Raw genomic sequence first — 24,622 nt, 5'->3', positions numbered from 1 at the left:
AGAAGAGATAGATAGATAGATAGATAGATAGATAGATAGATGATGATAGATAGATAGATAGATAGATAGATGGATAGATAGATAGATAGATAGATAGATAGAAGAGATAGATAGATAGATAGATAGATAGATAGATAGATAGATAGATAGATAGATAGATAGATAGATGATGATAGATAGATAGATAGATAGATAGATAGATAGATAGATAGATGGATGATGATAGATAGATAGATAGATAGATAGATAGATAGAAGAGATAGATAGATAGATAGATAGATAGATAGATAGATAGATAGATAGAAGAGATAGATAGATAGATAGATAGATAGATAGATGATGATAGATAGATAGATAGATAGATAGATAGATAGATAGATAGAAGAGATAGATAGATAGATAGATAGATAGATAGATAGATAGATAGATGATGATAGATAGATAGATAGATAGATAGATAGATAGAAGAGATAGATAGATAGATAGATAGATAGATAGATAGATAGATAGATAGATAGATAGATAGATAGATAGATGATGATAGATAGATAGATAGATAGATAGATGATGATAGATAGATAGATAGATAGATAGATAGATAGATAGATAGATAGATAGATAGAAGAGATAGCTAGAGAAAGAGAGATGATTATGAATAGAGAGACAGACACAGAGAATAGAGAGATGAGAGAGATGAGAGAAAGAAAGATGATAATTACGGTACTAGATTAGATAGATAGATAGATAGATAGATAGATAGATAGATGATGATAGATAGATAGATAGATAGATAGATAGATAGATAGATAGATAGATAGATAGATAGATAGATAGAAGAGATAGATAGAGAGAGATGATTATGAATAAAGAGAGAGACAGACAATAGAGAGATGAAAGATAGATAAGAGAAAGAAAGATGATAATTACGGTACTAGATTAGATAGGTAGGTAGGTAGGTAGGTAGGTAGATGGATGAATGAAAGAGATAGCTAGAGAAAGAGAGATGAACAAAGAGAGATACAGACAGAATAGAGAGATGAGAGATAGATAAGAGAAAGAAAGATGATAATTATGATGATAGATAGATAGCGCATCAATAGCTAAGTAGTGATATTACAGGAGGACATATTTTATTTTAATCCATAAATAAGTGAGTGAGTGAGTGAGTGGCTTACAGAGATACTTCAATGCAAGTTCCGTCCTATCATTTTACCATTTGGGTCTTATACCCAAATTCAAACAGCTGTTTTTCTTTTCCCTTTCAGAATTCTAGGAGATTCTTCAAGCCTCTCACTCGGCTTCTCTGCTTTCTCAAAGCTTTTGCATCTACTTAAAACCAAAGCAAGCCACGCCACTCGGACGGGGCGCCAGCCCTTCCCATTTGATATTGAGTGCCAAGTGCAATTAGGTTGCACAAACAGCCCCAAAGCGTTTTGATCTGCCTGTAATGTTAGTTATTTGACCCGTCAGTCAAACATCAAGTTAAAGGCGTTAACTGTAGAAGGAACGGTTTTAGCAGGAACTTATCGTGGCTCTAGCAAGGCTGGGTTCTTGTTTTTCTAATCTCTATTCTAATGGATTTTTTTTTTTTTAATTTCAACCAGGTCACCCCAAAATAGTGAATTTTTCTAGAAAGACAATCGATTAAGGTCACATTAATATGAAAAGGAGCTTAGCTGAATTCTGCAATTTGGACTTGGGATCACCATGGACTTTTTTCATCAGCAAAGATGAGGATGAAACCCTGATTCCATCTGTTTCCAAGGCTCCTGTTCATTGGGAATATTCCTGAATTCACTTTTGCTAATATATACATATACATATACATATACATATACATATACATATACATATACATATACATATACATATACATATACATATACATATACATACACACACACACATACACACACACACACACACACACTTGTGCTGATAAATAAATAAAGGGAGACTAATATAGATCTATTTCAAGCTATTTAGCTCTCATCAGCTAGCCATACCCTTACTGGGAATCGAGCCTGTATGGCTAGCTGATGAGAGCTAAATAGCTTGAAATAGATCTATACTAGTCTCCCTTTATTTATTTATCAGCACAAATATAACAAATGTAACAAAAAGGCAACAGTAAAAAAAAAAATTGGGTTCTGTCTGGATGGTCTCTTGTGACAAGCCGAAGGACAGAGAATGGAAGTAATGATCTTCCTCCCATATTTGGGCATACCGGGGGTTGTAAAATAAATAAATAAATATATATATATATATATATATATATATATATATATATATATATATATATATATATATATATATATATATATATATATATATATATATATATATAATGACCAGATGCCATTTTCAATGCCTGTTGAAAGAGTTGTGCAGAAAATATATGCTGATTTTATCGGTAGATATGGGATTTGTTCCAAGTCAACCATCTCTTTCCATACACCGTAGGGCACTGCATATATATATATAAGGATGCAGCGCCCTACGGTGTATGGAAAGAGATGGTTGACTTGGAACAAATCCCATATCTACCGATGAAATCAGCATATATTTTCTGCACAACACTTTCAACTGGCACTGAAAATGGCATCTGGTCAGGATGTTTTGTAAAATTGTAAATAGATAGAGGCTATCAGAAATATTTCCGTTAGGGATTCTAGTATGCTCCAAGCATCTACACTTCAATCCGTAGAATTTTCAGCAACGGGCATGTAAGCGGATAGACAATTGCAGGGATGGCTAAATTTTTGTTGTCGCATGCTGAAAGCAATGCATGCATGATTCCTTCCCCGCGCATGCACACAAGAGGGGCCCCCCGTGCTCCCCCGCCCCCTGCCCCCCTGGCTCATTTTTGAAATGCCTCCTGCACCAATCTGGAAGCCAAAACGGGGCATGGGGGCACTGCAGCAACGGCGCTGCGTGTGCCCCCAAAATCCAATGCAAGCACTCCCCCGCACATGGACCTCCCCGCATGCGCACGTGTGTCTCCCCTATGTGCCCTGCCTCCTGCACATATGCGGCAGAGACCCGAAGACCAGCTGGTCAGCAGGAGGGGTGTGTGCGCATATGCACAGTGGAGCTAAGCTGGAGCAACCGGCTGGCATGTCCACACAGAGGGCTCTGCATGCCACCTGTGGCATACATGCCACCGGTTTGCCATCACAGGACTCCTGGGACTACCAATGTCTGGAGATTAGCCAGATTTAGGGAACCATCAGCTATAAATAGGCATTAAAACAGAGATGTTTGGGAATTCAGATTCTCTACTAAATCCCACATTTCTATGGATTTCTGTACTGCCATAAATCTAAATTTCCTCCCCTCTTGGGATGAAAGAAAAATCTGAATGGACTTCATTTTACATTTTCAAACCAAGATTCAAGGGCTTTATCTGAATATTTCAGTGTAGTTTTGCAATTAAAAATAACCTATATTATACACGGTCATATTGTACAAAATTGCAGCGTATCATAGGAATTTCTGTATAGTAATGTCAGCCTCCGCTTTGCTACTGCTTCGGCTGCCATTGAAACGGGGAAGGGGGGCATGGTATTTGGGAGGGGAATCATTGTTGTGCTGGAGGAAGTTTCTGGACTCTGAACTGACCACCTTACTGCGCATGTGGAGGAAGGGAGTTTCCCGCCAAGGCCAACGGTCCAGCATTCCATCCTGGTGATGCCTTTTGAAGTTATCTCACACCTGACATTTGGGAGAATTATGATTGGACTGTGCACGGGGATGCCAAGGGGAGGGGAATGGATTATTCAATATATTATTCGCTTTCGTGCCTAATTAACCAGATTCAGCTTAGCTTCGCATCTGTTCATTTATAATTAGTAAAAGTACACTTGATTTCAACAAATGGAGTCCTGTGGTTTTCTCTCCTGATTATTGAATGAAGAAAAGCTCACAGGTAGAGGTTATATACAATACAGGTATTTGAAGGAACGTCCCTAAAGCAATGTTAGGAGGTGACTTCGGTTCCTCCTATTTTGCCTTATTTTTGAAGTCCTCCAATTGTCGTGCCCGTTTTATGGGGAGACAAACTGGAAGTTCAACTGGAAGCGTTGCAGATAGAAGGCTGAAGATAAATAAAGCAGGGAAACATTTCTAAGGAAGAATAAAGCACCGTACCAGTAAAAAACCGGGGCTGACAAATTTCCAACACAATCGCCAGTAGATGCCCGGTTTAAAACCCAACATTTGCTGGATGTCTTCGCTGAATCGGTCCACACCTGAAAATTGACCACAGGGGTTGAAGAAAAATAAAAACATTTTCAGATGCGTTTTTTTTTTTAGAACATTCCAAGTTGCTTCCCAACAACTTATGGATCCAAACAAGCTGTCAACTGAACATCTGATGAAGGGAACGAACTGAAACTACCTTTCCTAGCCGAGATGCCCTGCAATTACAGCCCATTTATCCCACAAGATGGGAACAGCATAATTGAAGGGTCTCGTGAAAACCTGGCTCCCGGTCTCCAGTAACAGTTGCTGCTCGCAACTTGGCAGGAGCCGGAGTGATTAAGAAGCCATTTCCCCGGGTTTGCCTTGCAGCAGTCCACAAATCGCAGTCATAATGAATGCGGTCACTAACAATCTAGGGTTGTATCCAAGTGCGCTTATTTCAATTTGCAGAAGGCCTCGGGTGGCCCCGGTGATGGCTATGTACACACTGGGAAAAGTCATGTGTGTGGATGAATCTCCCAATGCCTCTTTCATAACTGTGGGCTATACATTTTGGTCCAGGGTCTGTTGACGAACAGGAGCCATTCAGAAGGCAAAAGATTATTCTCGGATGTTGAGTGTTAGGTTGTTAGGTTAGGTTTATTGGATTTATATGCCGCCCTTCTCCCAAGGACTCAGGGCGGTGTACAACATTAAAAAAAACCACATATTGCAAAAGTTTAAAAAAATTAAATAGAATATCCAAAAAACCCAAACCCAATTTAGATTGACAATAACATTTTTAAAAGAAATTCGATTAAAATTAACAATAATCAATAATTCGTTTTGTTTTGTTCAGGCCAGGCTGGCTTGCTGGAAAAGCCAACTTTTTAGGGCGCGTCGGAAGGAGCAGAGGTCGGGGATTATACGAAGCTCCGGGAGCAGCTCATTCCAGAGGGAAGGGGCTCCCACAGAGAAGGCTCTCCCCCTGGGGGTCGCTAGGCGACACTGTCTGGCCGACGGCACCCTGAGGAGGCCAACTCTGTGGGATTGCACTGGACGGTGGGAGGCTACCGGTGGCAGTAGGTGGTCTCGCAGGTACCCTGGGCCTAAGCCATGGAGCGCTTTAAAGGTCATAATTAGTACTTTTTAGGGCGCGTGGGAAGGACCGGAGGTCGGGGATTACGCGAAGCTCCGGGGGCAGCTCATTCCAGAGGGAAGGAGCTCCCACATCATTCTTCCCAAAAACCAAGATGAAGAAGTCTATGCAGTGAAGACAAGCGTCAGCCCGGGAAGCCATCTTTTCCTTTGGAGCTTCTGGGCTGCCGCATTTAGTGCCCGGGAAAACGGGAAGGGGGATCTCAACGATTCGGTGGAGGATTAGTCATAACAACATTTTTTTCTATGGGAATCAGGGACACTCAGCCTGCACCTGGAGGGGAGTGACTGGGAGTTGTCTCCAGTGGGGACGATGAAATGATTGGGCCATGGGATGGACTTGTGGGTGCGGGGGATGGATCTTTGACTTTCTTTTGGGTGGGGAAAACCTGGAAGCTTTCAGATTCGGGTTTCCCCAGATGTGCCAATATGACATCTCTAATAAAACTTCTAGCCTCGGTGGTCTTCTTTCGTTGGGGGTGTTCCTTGGAACCCCGACATTAAGCTCATCCTGAAGGTTTCTACAGACAGGAATGCAGGTGGACCTTGATTAAGGACCTTTTGAAGTTATGGGAATATTTGTAACTCAGGGTTGAAATGAGAGGTCATTGGTGCTCTCTGGTGGTTTTCTTGCAGATGTTTCATTATCCAAATTACATAACATCATCAGCCCAAAGGTTGAGACACTGATGACGTTACCTAGTTTGGGTAATGAAACATCTGTAAGAAAACAATCCAGCTCAGAGATCATCAAGGACTCCACAGTCGTTGTCCTCCTCGTCCTCCTCGTCCTCCTCCTCGTCCTCCTCCTCCTCCTCCTCCTCCTCTCCACAAACACCACTCTCTTCTAGCACTGATGATGTTTCCTAGTTGGATAATGAAATGTCTGCAAGAAAACAACCCAGCTCAGACAGCACCAAGGACTCCACAGTTCTCCTCCTCCTCCTCCTCTGCTCCTCCTCTTTCTCCTTCACCTCCACCACCTTCTCCTCCTCTCCTCCTCCTCCTCTTTCTCCTCTTTCTCCTTCACCTCTTTCTCCACCTCCTCCTCCTCCTCCTCCTCCTCCTCCTCTTCTTTCTCCTCCATCTCCAACTTCTTCTCCTCTCCTCCTCCTCCTCTTTCTCCTCCTCTTTCTCCCTCACCTCTTTCTCCCCATCCCCTTCCTCTCCTCCTCCTCCTCCTCTTTCTCCTCCTCCTCCTTTCTCCTTCACCTCCACCTTCTCCTCCTCTCCTCTTTCTCCTTCACCTCCAACTCCTTCTCCTCCTCCTCTCCACAAACACCACTCCCTTCTAGCACTGATGAATGTTCCCTAGTTGGATAATGAAATGTCTGAAAGAAAACAATGAAGCTCAGAGAGCAGCAAGGTACCCTTCAAATACATACATCCACATGACCTTGGATGGATCCCCAACTATACCTCACATACATCTTCCTCCCAAGGGAGTCTTGGAGCAGTTTTCTTCACAGGATTCATGATGATTCTGGGAACCGTTTAAACCCAGCTTTGGCACAGACTGTCTGACTGCCTGCAGTCCCCAAATAAAAGTGCTAAACTCTTCCCACCACTCACCGTAAAACCAGGAAACGCCAATGGCTTCCACCAAAACAGCAAACAAGATGGAGGTCCCAGCAGCGTAATTATCCAGCAAAGTCAGTATGTAGATACCCCCCTATAAGATGAGAAGGAAACAGCTTGTAAAACAAATAAGACCTTAATTTGAAAAACCCCAGTGGAAGGCTCCAAGCTTTGGGCCAGTGAGAAATTATTTTGCCCGGTTCCTGAAATATATAAGACCCCCATTTTAACACTAGTAAAATGTGAACGAACATCAGTAAGGACAGATGGAATATAAAACACCCTGAAAATAAGACCTTCCCGGATAATACGTCCAATTGGGCTTTTGATGTGCTAAAATAAGCCCTCCTGTTAAAATAAGCCCTCCCCAAAAATATTGCAACACAGCAGCAGCCATGAGGCGACCACGCTCGCCGCCTCCTACACCTCAAAAATAATAAGACCTCCCCGAAAATAAGGCCAAGCGCTTATTTCGGGGGTCAACGGAAAATAAGACCCTGTCTTACTTTCAGGAAAACACTACGGATCTTTTTCATCCTTTGATATCGCAACAAGGTCTAATTTTAAAAAACCAAATGGTTGTGGGATTCCCAGTCATGGTTATCCCAAAGGAGCATGTTTTTTTTTTACGTGGCACGACAAAACCGCACTCGACTAAAGCGCGCCCGATTAAACCGCATCGCTGATGTCATCAACAGGGCGACAACAGCGAGCGTGGAGAAAGAAGGGCGCTTTAAATAGCGCTTTGAAAGCAAGCCGATTCAAGTTAAGGTAAGGGTTAGGGTTAGGGTTAGGGTTAGGGTTAGGTTTAGGGTTAGGTTTAGGGTTAGGTTAAGGGTTAGGGTTAGGGTTAGGGTTAGGGTTAGGTTAAGGGTTAGGATTAGGGTTAGGATTAGGGTTAGGGTTAGGTTAAGGGTTAGGTTTAGGGTTAGGTTAAGGGTTAGGATTAGGGTTAGGGTTAGGTTAAGGGTTAGGGTTAGGGTTAGGGTTAGGTTTAGGGTTAGGATTAGGGTTAGGATTAGGGTTAGGGTTAGGGTTAGGTTAAGGGTTAGGTTTAGGGTTAGGTTAAGGGTTAGGATTAGGGTTAGGTTTAGGGTTAGGTTTAGGGTTAGGTTAAGGGTTAGGGTTAGGGTTAGGTTTAGGATTAGGTTTAGGGGGGGTTAGGTTTAGGTTTAGGGGTTAATTTTAGGTTTAGCGTTTACAGCGTGCTTCTGTCTCCACGCTGATGTCGCCCTGTGATGATGTCAGCTACGCGGTTTCGTCGAGCACCCTTTAGTCGAACGTGGTTTTGTGGTGGAACCGGGTCTTCAAGGAAAAACAAAGAAAGCCCAGTTGCCTTAAAAAAAAAAGCATCTTAGGTCGTTCTGTCTCTTTTGGATTCCTCTCCCTGGGTTTAGTGACCCAGGTGGAGTTCTGCCATTTTTTAATTGTTCCATGTTTAAATCTGCATATCGTTTGCCTTTATCCCTTACTGTAAAAACAAGGGCAGATTTTGGCCAGGAGAAGGCAAACAAGAGATGAGTTCAAATGGACCTTACACACACACACACACACAGACACACAGACACACAATTTTACACCAACATTTAACAAATGCACCAAGAGGAAAAAAGGCTTATGTATAGAATCGTTCAAATTTATTTATTTTTTAAACACCACCCTGGTTTAAAACCTAAGGAAGCTGCTATATCCACAAAGCATCGATTAGATGAGATAATTAAGCTACAAGAAAATCAATCCTTACAAGGCAAGAACATTCAATATAAAAGGCATGCCAGATAGGTACTAGATCACCAAACTGACAGCTGGGGAAGAAAGGAGGAAAACATTTAGGGAGGCGAGGGCATAAATATTCCCGACGTATCTGAAAATGATGAAGTGATGTGCATTAGGCACAGAATAGAACAGAGCAGAGCAGAATTCTTCATTGGCCAAGCGTGATTGGACACACAAGGAATTTGTCTTTGGTGCAGATGCTCTCAGTACATAAAAAGACAGGATACATTTGTCATGAATCATAAGGTACAGCATCTAATGATAGTCATAGGGTACAAATAAGCAATTAGGAAACGATCAAGAAGGACATTGTAGGAAGAGTGAGCACCACCAACTCAGACAAGCATGAGATAAGATTTAGAGGCTGTGCTTCAAACCCCTTTTAACTGTTGGTCAAGCTGTTGGAACTGGGCCTAACGCACCTCCATGGGGTCCTTGGAACTCTCTACACTTGTTGGTTTCCTTGCAGATGTTTTATGATCCAACTGGGTAACAACATCAATGCTAGAAGGGAGGAAGTAACCACTGATAGTGTTACCCAGTTGAGTAATGAAATGTCTGCAAGAAAATCACCAAGCTGAGAAAGGACCAAGGAGAAAGAAGGAAGGATGGAAGGATGGATGGATGGATGGATGGATGGAAAGAAGGAAGGAAGGAAGGAAGGAAGGAAGGAAAGTTAACATATTTTGTGATATCACAATATCATTCGCGTGATTTCCAGGTGCTAGGAAAGAAGGAAGGAAGGAAGGAGGAGAAGTGGGGGGGAAGGAGGGAGAAAGGAATATAGAGAGGCAGGGAAGGAGGAAAGGAAGGAAGGAAGGAAGGAAAGTTAACATATTTTGTGATATCACAATATCATTCGCGTGATTTCCAGGTGCTAGGAAAGAAGGAAGGAAGGAAGGAAGGAAGGAAGGAAGGAAGGAAGGAGGAGAAGTGGGGGGGGAGGAGGGAGAAAGGAATACAGAGAGGCAGGGAAGGAGGAAAGGAAGGAAGGAAGGAAGGAAGGAAAGTTAACATATTTTGTGATATCACAATATCATTCGCGTGATTTCTAGGTGCTAGGAAAGAAGGAAGGAAGGAAGGAACGAGGAGAAGCGGGGGGGGGGGAAGGAGGGAGAAAGGAATATAGAGAGGCAGGGAAGGAGGAAAGGAAGGAAGGAAAAATGGAGGGAGGGAAGGAAGGAAAAATGGAGGGAGAGAGGGAGGGAAGGAAGGAATATTGCACATGATGTTACCTACTTGGATAATGAAACATCTGCAAGAAAACAATATTTGTCTTCAGAGAGAGAATATTTGTTCCTGAACCCTGAGCTACAAATATTCTGTTTTATTGGTACTAACACACCTCCCTCTCTATTTCATTTCATTTTACTGGCAAAGGCAAACCTTCCAAAGTGTGCACTTACATTGGATACGCACAAGAGGGAAAGGAGGAAAGTGCTAATACAGACAGCAAGTGTGAACAGCTTTCTGTTTCTCTTCAGGATCTGGAAATCATCTGCCAAACCGGTTATGACCGCTTCCATGCCACCCATCTAAGTTGGGGAGAAAGAGAAGATGGACATGTCATCAAAAGTTGGCAGCCTAAGAATGGGCAGGTTGGAACAAACCAACATTCACCTCCTGTGCCATACAGTTCTAATGCTGGTTAATCAAAGTACCAAAAACTACCAAAAGTGTGTGTGCATACACACACACACACACACACACACACACACACAAAACCAGAAATCCAACCACACCGTCTTAGCTATATTCTGCCGACTGTCCCTCCCCTGTATACTGATATATACAGTATCATTCTAGAATTGAAATGGAGTGGTGTAGTGGCCTAGAGGTGGAGCTCTCGCCTCACATTCAGGAGGCTGTAAGTTCGATCCTAGGTGGAGGCAGATATTTCTCCCTCTGGCCGCATACTGAGAATATTGTATCTGCTGAACAAAACTCCGCGTTGGTGACAGGAAGGGCATCGGGCCATTAAAAGACTCTGCTAGCTCCATTCAGTTGCCCCCCACACACACACGCACAAGGTATTATGAGGTTGTTCAATGATGATGATGTTTCTGGAACTAAAATAGTTCAGTACTGAAATGTTATCAAAAGGAAAGAGGAAAGAATAGTATAGTAATAGACTTATATCCTGCTTCACAGTGGTTTTATATCCCTCCCTAAGTGCTTTACAGAGTCAGCCTATTGCGCCCCAACCATCTGGGTCCTCATTTTACCCACCTCGGAAGGATGGAAGGCTGAGTTAACCTTGAGCCAGTCAGGATCGAACTGCTGGCAGTCGGCAGAATTAGCCTGCAATACTGCATTCTAACCATGGCACCACCACAGCTCTTACGGAATACTTACAGAACTGTCTATGCCCAGGCTAAGGAGCATTATAAAAAACACGATTGCCCAAAATGTCGATCCGTTGAGGGTTGAAATAGCTTCTGGATAAAGGATGAAAACCAGCCCAGCTCCTAAGAAACAAGAACGTTTGGGTTCACCGATTAAGATATTAAAACACGCATTTCCCGATTTTATAAACGCAAGTTTTATACACTTCAATCAACGCAAACGTGTGTAACCGTTCCACACTGTCCCTTCTCCTCGCCGTGATCGGACTGAAGACGCATAATAGATTTTGTTGTTGTAATACTTGTGGCTGGTCAATAGGTGTCACTATGTCCCACCCTTCGGAAGTCATCCTTATACTGAAATATCTCTCTGAATCCAGTTTAGAAAAAAAAAATTGTGTGGTTATTTTTTTGCTTCTTTTTTTAAAAAAAAATCAAATAAAACATAGAGTAAGACCCCCTAGCAAGATTCTCAGAAATTTAATTCAGTATTTTTTCAACATAGCAATAGCAATAGCAGTAGACTTATATACCGCTTCATAGGCCTTTCAGGCCTCTCTAAGCGGTTTACAGAGAGTCAGCATATTGCCCCCAACAATCTGGGTCCTCATTTTACCCACCTCGGAAGGATGGAAGGCTGAGTCAACCCTGAGCCGGTGAGATTTGAACCGCTGACCTGCTGATCTAGCAGTAGCCTGCAGTGCTGCATTTAACCACTGCGCCACCTTGGCTCTTTCCAGACACATTTCCAGACACGTCTAGTTTCTTTAACCAGACACTCTTCTTATACCGCAAAGAGTGGGAAGTGATGAGACAACAAATAATTCAGGATTTATTTATTCATTTTTCTGGGAAACCGTTCATGGAAACAGATGGGGTTGTGTTGTGGCTCAGCAGGAGCCGTTGGAGCTGCCACCAGACTCCAACAGCGAGGGGCCCTCTGACTCGGCTCTGGAGGATGTGAAGGACTCTGGACAGGGTTCCGACTCTGAGCAGGGCGCAGAGAGGCTGGTTGGCCACCAGGAGGCGCCTGAGTCTTGGACCAGTGGGGAGGAGACAAGGGAGTGTGATCCGGACATCAGCAGTGAGTTGTTCCTGGATGCACAGCACCGAAGAGCTTATAGGCATAAGGAACAGTTGCGCAATTACAGGCGGTAATTGCACTCAGCTGGTGGTCATTAGGCTCCTCTCCAGACTATAATAAGGACTGCTTGTGCATACGCCCCTTTTGCAGAAGTCAACACAGGAACTAATGTCGGAGAACATTATTGTGAGCTTGGCAGGCTGGATTGCTGCCAGGGTTTATCTGTGCTGGATTGCTGCCCAAGCTTGTCTGTGCCGGTTTGCTGCCAAGGACCTGTCTGTCTGTTAATTAAATGCCATAACTAATCTTTGGCTTGGAGCGTGTGTTGGTGTGGGATGAGGGGGGGTGTGTGTCATAACAGGGTTGTATGGAAGAAATTTCCTTACCTTCTGTAGCTACGTCTTTAATACTGACTTTGTATATATGAGCCATGTAGCCCAAGATAGAAAAAATGGCAAAGCCAGAGATGAAGCTGGTGACACAGTTGATCGTACTAGTCATCAGGGCATCCCTAGGAGAACCAAAAATTAAGAAGAAAAAAAGAGGATAATAAGGAAAAGGCATTTTCAATATTTTTAAAGGGGGGAGGGGAAAGCTGGGTTTGGTTGACATTTTTGTAGACCCACATGCAAAACTGAAATAGTTTTAGATTATATCTATATTTATATCTACATGCTATATATTTCTCCCTTTTTTCCCCTCTACATTTGCCTAGCTTTTTAGAGGCCAACCTGATAATTATGATGTCAGTTTGTCAGGCAATAGTCATGGAATCAATTATATTTCTAACAAGCAGCTTGGTTTCAGGAAAAAAAAATGTCCTGAAATCTGCAACTCCTATACTGCAGAAACATTTGAACCACAGGTAAAGCAATAGACCAGGGTAAAGCAACAGATGCAATTCACATAGACTTCTGCAAAGCCTTTGATTCAGCGGTACACAAACTACAGTTAAAACTAAGCTCTTATGGCATTTCCGGATCCTTACACTTTATTCGTACCCATTTTCTTTGTTCATGTCCATGTTTATACTTATACCTGTTATCTTGTACATGTTTGACAAACTAAGTAAATAAATAAATAAGTAAAATATTCAAAACCCCGGGCTAAAGGAGAAGCAGCAATCATGAGTGAAGTGAGGAAGAAGCAAGATCTGGGATAAAATATTTGTCAGCGTTCTAAGTATCATGTAGAATTAAATCAGAATCAAAGGCAAAACGATCCTTAAAGTTCCAATTTAATAAAGCAGACATCTTAGGCACATCTGGGTTAATCCCAATATTGGAAATGACATCAGAATTCCATCCAGTTAAAAGTTCATGATCTTGACCCCACACCCACAATCCATCACATGGTCCAATCTTCTTCCACGCTGGCATCCACACCCAGCTGCTATCAGTCAGGTGTGAAAGTACGGAGACAAAAGATGACCTTGAGCTTCTAGTAAAGAATGAAAACAATACATTCCACAATCCTACTCCTTCTATTCCCCCCTCCCATCAACTATACTGATGAAACAGCATAATGAAATAAGAGAAAGTGTGGCAGGCCAAAATTCTAAAGAGAATATAATTGCAGGGCTGACAATATTGTTTTCATTGTTTGTTTGTTTTTTTTAAAAAATGGTTTTATTCCATTTGCTTTGATTTCAGACTATTTCAGAATCCGAATTCAAAAAACCTGACCCAGTTTTTTTTTAAAAAGGTATCTTGGATTAATTGATAGCCTCCCCAGCAATTTGGAACTGAGCTGATTAAACAAGGAAAGACCAAATCTTTCCACTTCTCTGAGAAGCAAACCTTGTTTCGGAGGGTTAAAGAGAAATAAATATTTCAGAACCGGAGCAAAATTACTCTTATTTGGCAAGGGGAAGAGAAACACTTGCAAAACGCCCGAAGGCAGATCGAATGATCATCACCAAGCGAGCTTATTTATTTTATTTATTTGGTTTGTCAAACATGTAAGAGATAACTGGTATAAGTGCAAACATGGATATGAAAACAGGAAATGGGTATGAATAATCGGGGACAGTAGGACAGGGATGGTAGGCACGCTGGTGCGCTTATGCACGCCCCTTAAAGACCTCTTAGGAATGGGGTGAGGTCCACCGTGGACAGTTTAAGGTTAAAGTTATGGGGGTTTGAGAATGTAATGCAAAGTTAACACAACTGGGGAAAAATCGCCTTTAAGAGAATAGCAATAGCAATAGCAGTTAGACTTATATACCGCTTCATAGGGCTTTCAGCCCTCTCTAAGCGGTTTACAGAGTCAGCATATCGCCCCCAACAACAATCCGGGTCCTCATTTTACCCACCTCGGAAGGATGGAAGGCTGAGTCAACCCTGAGCCGGTGAGATTTGAACAGCCGAACTGCAGAACTGCAGTCAGCTGGAGTAGCCTGCAGTGCTGCATTTAACCACTGCGCCACCTCGGCTCTTGAGAATATCATCCTTCCTTCAACAGACCTCTGGTGAAGTTGCCTTTTCATTTTTTGTGTGCGTTTTAAAACGTCGCATGGCAAATCTACTCCGATTACAGAGATAAAAGCAATTACGCCGGAAATGTGTTTCATCTCCCTCTCTCCTTTTTTTTGTCAACGGCGTTCGCATCCTAGTGATTGGCTACAATTAATGGCAATCTGATTCCAAAGGCAGATGGCTGTCATTAGGATAAACGTGCGTGATTAGAGGTGTCACGGCTATGGCATGGTGCTCATCTCAAGCGATCCGGACCAAATTCTAACCGGAAGCAAAACGGATGCTAAAACGAAAACATCAATTCAGTTCTGCGTTAACAGGTGCAGGGGGGCTGATCTCGCCCCAGAATAAACCCAACGATGAAAATACTTTGTTTGAGTGGAATTTTCGGTTGGCCTGCCCACCCACCACAAATATCTAGCCTTCCCCACCCACCCACCCCACAAAATTTTCTTTTAATACGATGGGAAAGAAATTTGTTTGTGTTTATGAAATTTGTTGGCTTGTGTTCTTTCTCCTTGGGGAAGACTTTGGGGTTTGAAGTTTTGGTGGAACAGTGTTCTTCAAAGTTATGGGGTGTGGGCAGTGGTGGGTTTCAAAACTTGTTTGAACCTACTCTGTGGGTGTGGCCTCCTTTGTGGGAGTGGCTTGCCACCCATGTGACCGGATGGGAGTGGCTTGCCGCCCATGTGACCAGATATGAAGATGCCGATGACACTTGTCAGAACCACCTTAAATTACCCCACACACAGCACTGGCATGCATAAGAATAGGATGTAAACTTGTTTTTTAAGAGGCATCTTTGGTTTGCGTTAAAACAACTTCAACACACGCAATGTTCTGATTGCACCACAAACGCAGTAGTCATCCTTACCTTTCACAGAGGCACTGAGTTTTATAAATAGGAGCATGATAGTGTAGAATAATCATATCCAAGGACCAGTGGTGGGTTTCAAAAAACTTTGGAACCTCTTCTGTAGGTGTGGCCTGCTTTCCGGGTCCACTGGTGGAACCTCTTCTAACCGGTTCGGTAGATTTGACGAACCGGTTCTACCGAATAGGTGCGAACTTGTAGGAACCCACCTCTGGGTGTGGGAAAGGGAATGTGTCTAATCAATCAGATAACAGAATAACAGAGTTGGGAAGGACCTTGGAGTTCTTCCAGTCCAACGGAAAACCTGATACCATTCCACAAATGGCTGCCCTGTCTCTTCTTGATGGAGCACGCACAACCTCTGAAGGCAACTTCTGTTCCACTGGTTAATTGTTCTCGCTGTGAGGAGGTTTCTTCTTAATTCCAGGTTGATTTTTCTCCTTGATTAGTTTCCACCCATCGTTTCTTGTCCTGCTTTCAGGTGCTTTGGAGAATAGCTTGATCAGAATAGAACTGGGAGGGATCTTGGAGGTCTTCTAGTCCAACCCCTTCCTGAAGCAGGAGACCCTATACTAGTGGTCTCCATCCTTGGCAACTTTAAGACCTGTGGACTTCAACTTCTAGAGTTCCTCAGCCAGCTTTGCTGGCTGAGGAACTCTGGGAGTTGAAGTCCACAAGTCTTAAAGTTGCCAAGGTTGGAGACCACTGCCCTATGCCATTTCAGACAAGCGGTTGTCTAGTCTCTTCTTTAAAACCTCCAGTGATGAAGCACCCACAACCTCTGAAGGCAACTTCTATTCCACTGGCTAATTGCCCTCACTGTTATGAAGTTTCTCTTTAGTTCTAGGTTGCTTCTCTCCTTGATTAGTTTCCATCCATTGTTTGGTATCCTTTCCATCCTTTTTTTAGTCTACAGTCTTCTTCTTTTTCTTCTTCTTGTGCCCTATTCGTCATCGGTTGTTGGCAATCATGTTGGCGACCCTATTTTTTATCAACAGCTGCATGAAGAAGTCTACAGTCCTTCCGTCTTCTTTTACTCCCATGAAATCCCAAGGCATTGCATTGTGACAGAAGTCCTCTCATGAAGCTTCTTTAGATCAGAAACAGTGAGTGAGTGAGTGAGTGAGTGAGTGAGTGAGTGAGTGAGTGAAGAAGAGGAGCAGGAGGGGAGGAGCAGGAGGAGAAGGCGGAGAAGAAGAGGAGGAGGAGGAGGGAGAGGAGGAGGGGGAGGGAGAGGGAGAAGGAGATGAAGAAGAAGAAGAAGAAGAAGAAGAAGAAGAAGAAGAAGAAGAAGAAGAAGAAGAAGAAGAAGAGGAGGAGGAGGAGGAGGAGAGGAGGAGGAGGGAGAGGGAGAAGGAGGAGGAGGAGGAGAAGGGGAAGGGGAAGGGGAAGGGGAAGGGGAAGGGGAAGAGGAAGAGGAAGAGGAAGAGGAAGGAGAAGGAGAAGGAGAAGGAGAAGGAGAAGGAGAAGGAGAAGGAGAAGGAGAAGGAGAAGAAGAAGAAGAATTGAACTCCATTCGGTTGTGTCCGACTCTTGGAGATTCTGTTGGCCAGCTCTCAACATCTTCTGATCTTGCATTACTTCCTTGAGTTGTTCTATGTTCTGGCTTATGTCAACTTTGATGATATCCAGCCATCGTGTTCTCTGACGGGCCTTTGGCGCACTCTTATTTTCTAGCTAATGTCTCCTTATACGAAAATAGGCAATAGAAAGATTAAAGATATGCACACAATTAAAGCAGCGCAACTTACCTGTAACAATTGTTGTGGAATTCATTGTAGCTTGCAAAGGCGATCAAGACCCCAAACCCAGCTCCTAGGGAGTAGAATATCTGTGTGGCAGCATCAATCCATACCTACAAAAAGAGACTTAACTGTGAATGCATTTTAAGGTGTTTATTTTGTTTTTGTTTTTTCCATTAAGGCGCAAGAAAAATTGGACAAGAATACAGATCCTTGACTTACAACTGTTGGCAACTGTTTGAAGTCACAATGGCACTGAAAGCTGCTTGGCCTTATTGGTGTTAAGGACCAAGGGCAGGCCACACAAGTCCAACAAAAGCATACATAAATATTAACAAATACTGGATTTATCCCTCTTTATGGAGAAGTCTCATTCTTACGCAGTCAATGCGTCATGGTTTATCCATTCTCAGTGGGGGGAAAATATCACATTATTGTTTCATCTTTCTTTACATTAACCCCATGAAGAAATCTTCTCTGCTGATCCTTTACACCAAAAACATTCTTGACTGTTTACTCTGCAGCAATGCTATTCATTGACTTCACCCGCGACTCGTCCTGCCCAGGGTGACCGTCCCAAACTATTTTTACTGAACTAAATGTTTTTATAAGGAGTGCCAGCCAGCCAGTCAGTCTCCCCTCTTAAGCTCCAGTCTCGCCTTTCTGTGAATGTTGCTCTGGCCCAGGGCTGGCCTAGGATGCTTACTTGCTCATAATAAATTATGGATTTATAGTCTGAGACAAAGAAAACAATTGGAGAACATCTACAGACACCAAGAGGTTTGCAGGAAGCTCCTTTTGGAGAACAATGGCATAACGCCACTCATTCTTCCTGGCAGACTTCATTTGAGAAGCAACCGCTCTTCCTCCTTGTGAAGAAGGCATTGGATTTCAGACATCCTGCTCTGCTAATTAACAGATTAACAGAATTGGAAGGGATCTTGTAGGTCATCTAGTCCAACATCCACCCAAGTAAGAGACCCTACACCATTTCCAACAAATGGCAGTCCAGTTTCTTCTTGAAAACCTCCAATAATGAAGCTCCCACAACTTCCGAAGGCAACTTCTGTTCCATGGGTTGATTGCTCTCACTGTCAGGAAATTCCTCCTTATTTCCTGGTTGAATCTCTCCTTGGTCAGTTTCCATCCATTATTCCTTCTCTGGCCATCGGGTGCTTTAGAAAATAGGTTGACCCCCTCCTCTCTGTGGCAGCCCCTCAAATATTGTAGCACTGCTATCATGTCTCCCCAGGTCCTTCTCTTCACTAGACTAGACACGCCCAGTTCCTGTAACTGTTCTTCATATGTTTTAGCCTCCAGTCCCCTAATCATCCTGGTTGCTCTTCTCCGCACTCTTTCTAGAGTCTCAACATCTTTTTTATAGTGTGGTGGCCAAAACTGGATGCAGTATTCTAGGTGTGGCCTTACTAAGGCTTTATAGAATGGTATTAGTACCTCGCTTGATCTTGATTGTATCCCTCTGTTAATGCAATTTAGGATCGTGTTGGCTTTTTTGAATGCCACTGCACACTGTTGGCGCATATTTAGCTGGTTGTCCACTAAGACTCCAAGATCCCTCTCACAGTCACTGCTATTAAGCCTGGTTTCATTCAGTTTATACTGTATGTGTATTTTTCTTACCTAAGTGTAAGACTTTACTTTTCTCTACATGAATTTCATAATGTTCCTTCCCTGCTGGACGTTCCCCTGAAAATACAACCTCTGTTCTAGAGAATCCATTATCAATTGCTTAGTTCAGATATCTTCAAGCATAAACTGCTGTTCCTCACCACAAGAATACCAGAACGACAAGATGTGGACTGTGATGTCACAACACATGCAAGCTCCCTCTTTCATACTTGGGTTACAATAGGACTTAAAGGCCAGAGTTTGCAAACACAATATTGGGATGTGTGTTTCATCATATGGCCCCTTTGCTCCAACCATGGAATGAGCTCCAGTCCATTCAAGATGTGATGGATCATAATTATCTTAATAACTTCAAGCAACTGAAGACATAGAATGGAGAATAACAGGGTTAGAGGTCTTCTAATCCAACCCCTTGCTCAAGCAGGAGATATATCATTTCAGACAAGTGACTGTCCAGTCTCTTCTTGAAAACCTCCAGTGATGGAGCACCCACAACTTCTGGAAGCAAGCCATTCCATTGATTGAATTGTTCCCAATGTCAGGAAATTTCTCCTTAGTTCTAGGTTGAACCTCTCTTAGATAATCTTCCACCGAAACCCGCCATCCTGGGCCCAACGTTTGGGAAGCCAGGCTCTGCCTGTCACAAGTCAGGACAAAGGGTGAGTGATGGAGGAGTAACACCTCCTTAAAAAACCTTGGTCCAGCTGGCCCGGCTGGGAGCACCTCGTAAGGGCCCCTTTCCAGGGTTACAGGAGAAGACGGTCAACGGTTTTGAAGGTGGAAGAGCGCTCTACGTCTCAACGGCAGATCAAGCGGTAGAACTGTCTTCTAGGAGAAGGGAAACTCTGATTCCAAACCTCCACTGCCTTGTGGCTACATCCACTACTGGAAAAGGCTTCAGGAGTCAACCTTGAGGCAAGATCCAGAGCCGGAGTCCCGGAAGCAATTCGTGACTGTGTACAACCACGTTCTGGTAACTCCTGCAATGCAGCTGGAACCCATCGTATCGTCTCTGCCTTTCCATTGGACTAATTCAGCCATGTGGAGAGGGGGGATCTGCTGCTTGGGTAACAGTCTATCCTCCATATTAACCTACCCAGGCCTTGTGCTCTGGAGAGGACACTCCAGCTTTGACCTCTTTCCAGAGCACGATTCCATCGTCTTTGGAGACTGAAGGATGCCAATGCAACGCAAACCTACTTCCCTCAATAGTTCATCCTACGTTTTAGCCTTCAGACCATCTATCATCTTTGCTGCTTTTCTCTGAAGTCTACCATCGTCTTTGGAGACTGAAGGATGCCAATGAAAGTCATGTTTTGTTCCGTATAGCATCAACCTTGTGAACTCTCAAGCTTCCTCTTTCCGCTACATATTCAAAACGGATGATAGATAGATAGATAGATAGATAGATAGATAGATAGATAGATAGATAGATAGATAGATAGATAGATAGATAGATAGATAGATACCCATCGTATCGGCTCTGCCTTTCCATTGGACTAATTCAGCCATGTGGAGAGGGGGGATCTGCTGCTTGGGTAACAGTCTATCCTCCATATTAATCTACCCAGGCTTCGTGCTCTGGAGAGGACACTCCAGCTTTGACCTCTTCCCAGAGCACGAATCCATAGTCTTTTGAGACTGAAGGATGCCAATGCAAAGTTTCCACCCATTACTTCTTGTCCTCAAGTGCTTTGGAGAACAGGTTGACCCTCCTTTTCTTTTGGCAGCCCCTCAAGTCCTGAAAAACTCCATCTAATTCACCCCTAGTCCTTCTCTTCATTAGACTAGACAATAAGGTTGCCTGAGAGATTATTATCCAAACTAAAATCAGAGGTTCATATTTTAATACAGACTGTCCTAGTTACTTCTGAAATGCTTTGCTGGGATTCTCAAACCAAGAAACATAAATAAATAAGGCACCTTTAAAGGAAGCTGGGTTTTCAATATGATATTTGATAATAATAAGAAGGATTGTAGTTACAAATCTCACAAGGAGATCAAATGTTCAAAGGAGATTTCCTTTGGTCTCTCCATGAGAATCGTAACTACAATCATTTCTGGAACGGGAATCTGGAACTGAGAGAGCAGACAGTAGGAGGGTCGAAAACTTACTTGAGCTTCTTTCAATCGTCCAAAATCGATGTTGAGATACGCCTTGATTCCCTCATATGCCCCAGGCAAAGTTAGCCCATGGATGAGTAGCACCGACAGCACAACGTAAGGCAATGTCGCAGTTATCCATACAACCTGTAAGGTCAACACATTAAAACAATGGGATCCATCTATCAACAGTAAATGTTGATTACCAATGCAAGTTCTCTGTTAGGAACACAGAAATCTGTTATCGCTGGAACCAGATTATTTGTTTTACCTTGTCTAGCATGGTTGATATGAGAATCTCCATGGCTTCCCAAAAAATGATCTTCCATAATTTATTCTGCATTATATCCAAGATAGCACACCATTTGTAGCCCTTGAATCATATCTGGTGCAGAGTTACCATATCTGGGATATAAAAGTCGTGATCTTCACTTCATACCCGTTAAGAACATTCAACCAGCGTCGATGTCTATGGAGATTATTCTCAACCATTCAGGGCCTGGCTGTCGAAAAGGGGCTTTTTCCAAAAGGCAACTGGACTGGACTTCCTTGAGGTTTTTTTTTTAATCTTTGAAAACATTCCGCTTCTCATCCAAGAAGCTTCTTCAATTCTAACTGAAGAATGGTGAGAACTAATGAACCTCCTTGAATAAGAAGTGAAATATTTTCAAAGATTTAAAAAAAAACAAGATCATTGCCTTTTGGAAAAAGCATCTTTGGGACTACCCCTATTGGTGGTCCTCTGGAGTTTTGGCTGCCTTGATCTGGTAATCCTAATTTATTAAGAAAATGTCTATCATTGGTATAGTACAGGGGTCGGCAACTTTAAGCACTCAAAGAGCCATTTGGACCCATTTCACACAGAAAAAAAAACATTGGGAGCCACAAAGGTCCTAACCGGAAGCCTCCTGTTCAATTCTGGAGCTGACCACCATAGAGTCTCCTCCTAGTATGGCATCCTTTTTCCTTTACCTGTCCTAACCGAAAGCCCTATCAATTGTGGAGCCAATCAAAAGTCCAGTTCCCCCACCATAGAGTCTCCTCCTAGTGTGGCATCCTTTTTCCTCTACTTGCCCCAACCGAAAGCCCTATCAATTGTGGAGCCAATCAGAAGTCCAGTTCTCCCACCATAGAGTCTCCTCCTAGTGTGGCATCCTTTTTCCTCTATTTGCCTAACCGAAAGCCCTATCAATTGTGGAGCTCACTGGAAAACCCGCTCCTTGCCATAGAGTCTTCTCTGGCACACTGTGCTTCTCCACCCCCCACCCCCACCCGGAAGGTCCTCTCAAAATTTGGCACCGACCGGCGACCGGGAGCTGCAACAGAGGGATGAAAGAGCCAACTGTGGCTCCAGAGTTGCTGACCCCTGGTATAGTATATTATGATAATTCCATGCTGCTTCTGGCTATCCAAATGGAATCAAAAACAATACCTTAAAGTTATAAGTTAAAAACAAACATTGTCCTACCTTTCCAGAAGTCTTCACCCCTCTCCACAGGCTAAAAAAGAGGATTATCACTACCACCAAGAGGCACAGCACCAGCTGCCACCGGGGCTGGCCGATTTCATGAATTCCATGGCTAATTTGCAAAACTCTCCGCCTATCCAAAGAGAGAAGAGGAAAAAAATTAGATCATCTAATATACTGGAGAATGTGATTGTCTGTCCCCATTCTGCAGTGAAAGTACCACCTACTTTAACTGAGATGTTAAAGAATCAGGGCTTCCCTTTTTGAGAGAAATAGAATAGAATAGAATACAATACAATACAATACAAAACAGAAAATGAATAGAATAGAATAAGGAATAGAGAATAGAATAGAAAAGAATATAGAAAATGAATAGAATATAATAGGATAGAATAGAATAAGGAATAGAGAATAGAATAGAATAGAATAAAAAAGAATATAGAAAATGAATAGAATATAATAGCATAGAATAGAATAAGGACTAGGGAATAGAAAATGAATAGAATATAATAACATAGAATAGAATAAGGACTAGAGAATAGAATAGAATAAAAAAGAATATAGAAAATGAATAGAATATAATAGGATAGAATAGAATAAGGACTAGAGAATAGAATAGAATAAAAAAGAATATAGAAAATGAATAGGATAGAATAGGATAGAATAGAATAAGCACTAGGGAATAGAAAATGAATAAAATATAATAGCATAGAATAGAATAAGGACTAGAGAATAGAATAGAATAAAAAAGAATATAGAAAATGAATAGAATATAATAGGATAGAATAGAATAAGGAATAGAGAATAGAATAGAATAAAAAAGAATATAGAAAATGAATAGAATATAATAGGATAGAATAGAATAGAATAAGGACTAGAGAATAGAATAGAATAGAATAGAATATAGAAAATGAATAGAATAGAATATAGGAAATGAATAGAATAGGATAGAATAGAATAAGGAATAGAGAATAGAATACAATAGAATAGAATATAGAAAATGAATAGAATAGAATAGATTATAGAAAATGAATAGAATAGGATAGAATAGAATAGAATAAGGAATAGAGAATAGAATAGAATAGAATACAATTCTTTATTGGCCAAGTGTGATTGGACACATAAGGAATTTGTCTTTGGTGCAGATGCTCTCAGTGTGCATAAAAACAAGATACATTCATCAAGAATCATAAGGTAAAACACTTAATGATAGTCACAGGGTACAAATAAGCAATCAGGAAACAATCAATATCAATATAAATCGTAAGGATACCAGCAACGAAGTTAACAGTCCTGCAGTCATAAGTGGGAGGAGATGTTATTCCTGGCCAGTACACTGTGACTCAAATCCTACATAGAGATCCTGAGCAGAAGACCTCTGCACCCTAAATAATCTTTGTCGGGCGCCATTGCTTTGTAGGAAGTTAACACCCAACCCTCTCCTAGTAAAATGAAATATCCTGGGAAACATTGAAAGGGCAAAATATTATATTTCCCTGGATAAGAAATGGAGAAACATATTTTTAGGCAGGAAACAGACTCACTCTTAATAGCCTTTGTCAATAGGCCATTAAGAGGCCCGAGCCAAACTATTCTACATAACAACAATCTCCCCCCTTCAGGGTGATGGGATTAAGGCATGATAGTATTAGCCATTTACCCGTCTCATCACAGGGCACCTGGGAAGAAGCGATGCTCAACCAAACTTGGACTCAAAACACAAACTAGAGCAGTGTTTCTCAACCTTGGCAACTTGAAGATATCCAGACTTCAACTCCCAGAATTCCCCAGCCAGCATTCGCTGGCTGGGGAATTCTGGGAGTTGAAGTCCGGACATCTTCAAGTTGCCAAGGTTGAGAAACACTGGACTAGAGAGTTGCCCCTGCATGGCCCAATGGGAGTCTGACAACCAATCAGAATACAAGATCAAGATCAAAGGCCAGAGAGGGCATAAAACCAGATACTTTCGACGTCTCTCTTTTTTTTTCTTCTTCACCCAACATCTGGAAGCATGTGATCCCCTTTTCTGCTCAGGAACTCAAGCCATGTGGTCCTGTCCACCATTAAACCATCTTTCCAAGCAGCCTCTGTGTTTCCAGTGTCTCTGCCCCTCCCCCTGGGAACTGAACCCAGGGTTCCACCACAAAACCGCGGTAGACAAAAGCACGCTCGACGAAAGCGCGTA

At 42.5% G+C, this 24,622-nt stretch overlaps 1 protein-coding gene across 1 annotated transcript in view; it reads right to left on the bottom strand.

Moving 5' to 3' along the window:
* Positions 1-24,622, bottom strand: part of SLC6A2 (solute carrier family 6 member 2) — a 48,101-nt gene that overhangs the window by 6,823 nt on the left and 16,656 nt on the right. The window contains exons 4-11 of the mRNA XM_032231146.1: positions 22,438-22,570; positions 20,982-21,116; positions 17,226-17,329; positions 12,510-12,634; positions 11,050-11,162; positions 10,101-10,229; positions 6,913-7,012; positions 4,150-4,250 (exon numbers count right to left, since the gene is read on the bottom strand). Coding sequence (XP_032087037.1) covers positions 4,150-4,250; positions 6,913-7,012; positions 10,101-10,229; positions 11,050-11,162; positions 12,510-12,634; positions 17,226-17,329; positions 20,982-21,116; positions 22,438-22,570 — 940 coding nt within the window. The remainder of the gene's footprint in view (positions 1-4,149; positions 4,251-6,912; positions 7,013-10,100; positions 10,230-11,049; positions 11,163-12,509; positions 12,635-17,225; positions 17,330-20,981; positions 21,117-22,437; positions 22,571-24,622) is intronic.

The sequence above is a fragment of the Thamnophis elegans genome, chromosome 14, assembly GCF_009769535.1.
Source record: "Thamnophis elegans isolate rThaEle1 chromosome 14, rThaEle1.pri, whole genome shotgun sequence".
NCBI lineage: Eukaryota > Metazoa > Chordata > Lepidosauria > Squamata > Colubridae > Thamnophis > Thamnophis elegans.
This window is presented reverse-complemented; position numbering and strand designations above follow the sequence as displayed.